General features: G+C 43.9%; 1 protein-coding gene across 1 annotated transcript; it reads left to right on the top strand.

The window, feature by feature from the left end:
• Positions 1 to 519: 519 nt before the first annotated feature.
• Positions 520 to 2,924, top strand: LOC104422936 (thaumatin-like protein). The gene is made up of 3 exons (XM_010035398.3): positions 520 to 728; positions 1,568 to 1,963; positions 2,261 to 2,924. The coding sequence occupies exons 1-3, from the start codon at positions 662 to 664 to the stop codon at positions 2,545 to 2,547; spliced, it is 750 nt and encodes a 249-aa protein (XP_010033700.1). The 5' UTR covers positions 520 to 661; the 3' UTR covers positions 2,548 to 2,924.
• Positions 2,925 to 5,018: the final 2,094 nt, after the last annotated feature.

The raw sequence follows: 5,018 nt of genomic DNA, 5'->3' as shown, positions 1-5,018 counted from the left end.
GATTGCCGTAACTTTAAGCGTGATTGCACATGGGCGACGGGTGCGCGAGCACACAACTTTTTCTCGCTACGGAAGATGGACGAGCAGCGTGGATGTGGGTTTTGTGTGCATGCAGGCAGGGGACGCTTTGATTCTCTCCGTCACATGGAACGCCAACGCCAACGCCAATCGCCTCCTCCTTCCTTTCTTTATCAGCAATTTCTTAGTCCTTGAATGCAGACAACTATCCTCCACTGACCCTTCTGACGTCCTCGATTCACGAGCCAAACTTTTGCTTCACTCTCTGTTCCTCTCTCTCTGTCTCTTTCTTTCTCTCTGAAAAGTAATTGACAGGGGAGAGATGGATGGAAGGAGGGTCATCTCTTTAATCACAGCAGAGACCCCACGACTTCTACCCTCTTCGTTTTATATCATTATTCACCTCACTCGGGGGAAAAATGAGCAGGAAAAGAAGGGCCAGCCGTTTAAAAGTGAAAACCCTACTGATGCTCCCAACTCTCTGTTTTTTCCTCTCTATATAAAGGCACTTACTCAGTAGGATGTGAAGAGAGTGGAGAGAGCCGAGTGAAGAATTTCCTTTCCTTGAACTCTCTTTTTCGGTCCCCTTAGTTTGCACTGAGCCTGGTTTGCTGATTGGGGGTTCCTCCTGAGCTCGACAACAATGGCGGCAACGCTGAGGCCTGCGCTTCCTCTGCTCCTGTTCGCGCTCCTCTGCTTCCACATTGCAGGTATACCCACATGCACTCTCCCTTTCTCTCTCTATCTTCCGTCTCTCTGGCCTGCTGTCTCCACATTGCAATGCAGGGGAGGTACATGCACTCACTCTGTTGACAGCACTGTAGAAACCCATCATTCTTTCTCATAGGCATTTTCGGCTCTTGCCTCCATTTTAGGGAGATTTCTTGAATGCCATTGTTGAACCACGAAGACGAGACACAGATTTTGGTGAAAGAACTTGGATCTGTAGATCTCTTTTTAGCCATTTTCGTTTTGCAACAGGGTGCCAAGAAAGAGGGTCACATCGAGTAGCATCAGACGATCGAAGTTTCTGTTCAAGAGCACGTTCGTTTAGGCTTTTGCTTTAGGCAAAAAGTACTCATACACAACTTGAGATATCTAGTGAACTCGTGCTCTTTATGTGCCAAAGTGAAATCTAAGAAAGTTCATTCGGTGTTTGAATTAAAGTAAATTTGCGAGAGCCGAAAAGTTCGAAAAAGAAACATTAAAATACAAGTCACTCTAAACATTCCGTAAATCTAGAAGCTCAAATTTGTCGGTAGTTTCATAGGATTCTTTGAGAAGAAGTGCCTTTTCACTTTCGATGATGCAGAATGAGTGGTTTTTCAAGTTTTGTATCAACTTGCATTGTGACATCTGGGCTGTGTGAAGCATGAATAGTGTATCGACACTCCGAATTCTATGAACATCGAGGCTTGATGCAGATGTTGCTGGTTCTAAACAATCCGGACCACCCCATTTGCGACTTGTTAAATTTTAGTGGTTTGCAAGTGAGATGAAAACGCTCGGCTGGGCTGAACATCCTGCTTTGCATTGTTGTTTTGTGCAGACGAGGCGTTGGCAACAACCGTAACTTTCGTCAACCGCTGCGCGCACCCCGTTTGGCCGGCCATTCAGCCTGGCGCCGGCAAGCCCCTCCTCGCCCGTGGTGGCTTCACCCTCCTGCCAAACAAGGCCTCCACGGTCCGGATGCCGGCCCTCTGGTCCGGCCGCTTCTGGGGCCGCCATGGCTGCACCTTTGATGCCAACGGACACGGCCGGTGCGCCACTGGAGACTGCGGCGGCTCCCTCCACTGCAACGGCCTTGGCGGCACCCCTCCTGCCACCCTCGCTGAGATCACCCTAGGCAACGACCAGGACTTCTACGATGTCAGCCTCGTCGATGGCTACAATCTCGCCATCTCCATCACGCCATTCAAGGGCACTGGGAAATGCAGCTATGCAGGTATAATGATATGAGCTATTATATGTTTGATATGCAGAGCGGTGCTCTAGCTGTGGCTAGGATGATGTTATGCGAATTATATCTTGCGTGTCAAATTAATTAGGAAGCGTGTATAGACTAATTCGCGTAATTGTTGCGAGATACTTGAACACAGTAAGTTAAGTTACACAATACACAACTTTTTATATGATCAATGTTGATAATTACCTCGTATTCATTAAGAGAGATAAGAGTTAGACGACGAACATGTTGTCTAAGCACAATCAAGCTGAAACAATATCCTCTTCCTGCTCGCAGGTTGCGTGAGCGACCTGAACACGATGTGCCCAGTGGGACTCCAGGTCCGGGGTCACGACAACAGTGTCGTGGCCTGCAAGAGCGCCTGCTTCGCGTTCAACTCTCCGAGGTACTGCTGCACGGGGAGCTTTGGGAACCCACAGTCCTGCAAGCCGACGGCCTACTCGAAGATCTTCAAGACGGCCTGCCCCAAGGCCTACTCCTACGCGTACGACGACCCCACGAGCATCGCGACCTGCACGAGGGGGAACTACATCGTCACCTTCTGCCCTCACCACCGCCGCTAGAGAGAGGAACGGGCGCCCCGGCTCGCATATTGTGTTTCGACTTCCGGTCCGACCGTGGTTGGTTGTTACCTAAGTATGGCGATTATATTGTAGTCGGTTAATGTGATGGTGATCGGTAGTAAGCGGGCAAGTCCAGGAGGACTCTCAGTGGGGGAAGTTGGTGTGGCTGTTGCTGGAAATTGGAGTTATGTTGCTTTAGTAGGTAGAGATGATGTGCTTTTTATTGGACTTGGGCACTGCACTATATTAGTATATCACAGAGAACATTAGTGAAGGTTGTGTTGAGAAAGTGAGTAGTCGCTTTTGGACTGTGGTCACTTGCTTGGAGGGAGTTGGTCACCAAACTCCCATTTATTATTCTCGCTTTGATTGCTGGAGTTCTGATTGCTTCTTGCTGCAAATGGGCCTGATCATGCGGACAATTCGGGGGGCGTGTCGGTCCGGGGTCGGTCGAAACCTGGGTTTGGGCTCGGGACATGCCACACAGTACTCTCGGGCCATCTCACCGGCTCTCGATCGTTGATGAGAGTGTCGGTCCGGGGTCGGTCGAAACCCAAGTTTGGGCTCGGGACATGCCATGCAGTACTCTCGGGCCATCTCACCGGCTCTCGATCGTCGATGCGCATCTCATCGACGTGCACAGGACAGTTGAGGATTGCAAGATCTTGGTCCATGCACGAGTCTAGTAAGCATTTTCAAAGTCATCTGGCCCTGGCCATTAATTGAAAAATCTACATGATAGTCTTGAGCTGCTCTCATTTCAAAAGTTAGCTCATGAAGCTGAAAGGATGAGACTTTTTCTTATTTTTATAAATCGTCATATTTACAAACAGAACTTTTCTTCACGATTGGTATGAGATGGCCTCGATAAAATTATCTAAAATTATTTTAGGAGAGAGGAAAGAGGGGAAATGGGTCTTGATGGGGGGTCCGGCTCAACGAGAAAGGTGTTTTGCCTAGACCTCGAAAAAGCAGAATTGGGCCCATTCTAGCACGTGCTAGATAGGCAATTACATCGAGCGGTCAAGTCTATTATTAGGTCTAGCAGGAATATTTTGAAAAACTAAAAGAGGAGACGATATCATTATTTACCCGCCATCCGAAAAGGCCGATTAATTACATTCTATTCTATATAAGTACAGGAACTGAAATTAGCTTCCAACTTCTCAATGGCTATTTGGAGCGGCCTTTTACTTAACTTGTGAATTCCTATTTACTCACCATGCACGAATTAGGAGAAAAACTACAACAAATTTCAAATTATGTTGATAAGGATATATTAATCTTAATTTTTTTATAATATGAATATTTTCAAATTTTTACTTATATGACATATTTACCTTTTATTAAAATCCTTATATAGACTCTGAAAAACAAATTATGTTAACATGTTTTGGTTGAAAAATCATTTAATGGAACTTTGATGGAGGTCAATACAAATTTAGAGTTTTTTGTGTTAAAAAAAGTTTAAGGTAAATGTTTCATAATAAATATAATTTGAAATTTTTGTGGTTTTTTTTCCAAATATTTAATATTGAAGTTTGATGATATTTTGAAAATTTTTAAACACTTCGTTTTCTTCTATAATTTTCGGAAGAAAAAAAAGGCACAAGTTGATAGATCGTGACATGTCATAATTTTGGGATTTTGACAATTCAAGGGCAATTTAGCATTTCTTTTGGGCTCATTAACTAAAAGATTGCGACATATCAAAGCGGGCAAAAAGGGACACAAAAGGAATCCTCACTTTAATGCGAGGTGACTACGCCTTTGCGGCTTGTCTGAATTGAACTGCGTCAATAATTTTCAGATTTATGTTGCTTGGCAAATGATAATAACGTGAGGTTACATATGTCATGGTTCTTTGTTTGCCAAGACTATAACATATGAAGGATCTTTCTAGACATTTGTTTATTTTCTGTTATGCAACATCATCGTATTCTTTGTTTCTTCTCTCTCTTTCCCCTTTCCCTCGTTTGCAAAAACTCAATGACCTACAGATGTTAGTTGAGTTCAAAAATTAAAAATTAAAAAAAAAATGAAATTGAGGATTATCGTCTAGCCTTATTCGCTAAGTTGTGGTGTATGTTAATCTCAAATGCCAGTCAAGCCATAATCTCTAAACTTATTACCAAAATCCGTGCTCTCGCCATCTCCCCTACTACCTCAACCATCGACTAAATTAGTAGGGGTGTCAACAGTTCGGTTCGGTTCAATTTTTTTGAAAAACCCAACCGAACCAAAATTTCGGTTCGGTTCGGTTTTTCGATTTTTCGTTTTTAACCTTTGGTTTTCGGTTTTCGTCTTTTTTTTTTATTAAACTCAGATTTCTCCACTTTTATTTCTCTACTTTTATTTGTTGGTTCGGTTCGGTTCGGTTAACCAATAAAAACCAAACCGAACCGAAAATTTTCTATTTTTAATGAAAATCGAACCAAAAAAACTGAATTTTCCGGTTCAATTCGGTTCGA

This window comes from Eucalyptus grandis, chromosome 2 (genome assembly GCF_016545825.1).
Source record: "Eucalyptus grandis isolate ANBG69807.140 chromosome 2, ASM1654582v1, whole genome shotgun sequence".
NCBI lineage: Eukaryota > Viridiplantae > Streptophyta > Magnoliopsida > Myrtales > Myrtaceae > Eucalyptus > Eucalyptus grandis.
This window is presented reverse-complemented; position numbering and strand designations above follow the sequence as displayed.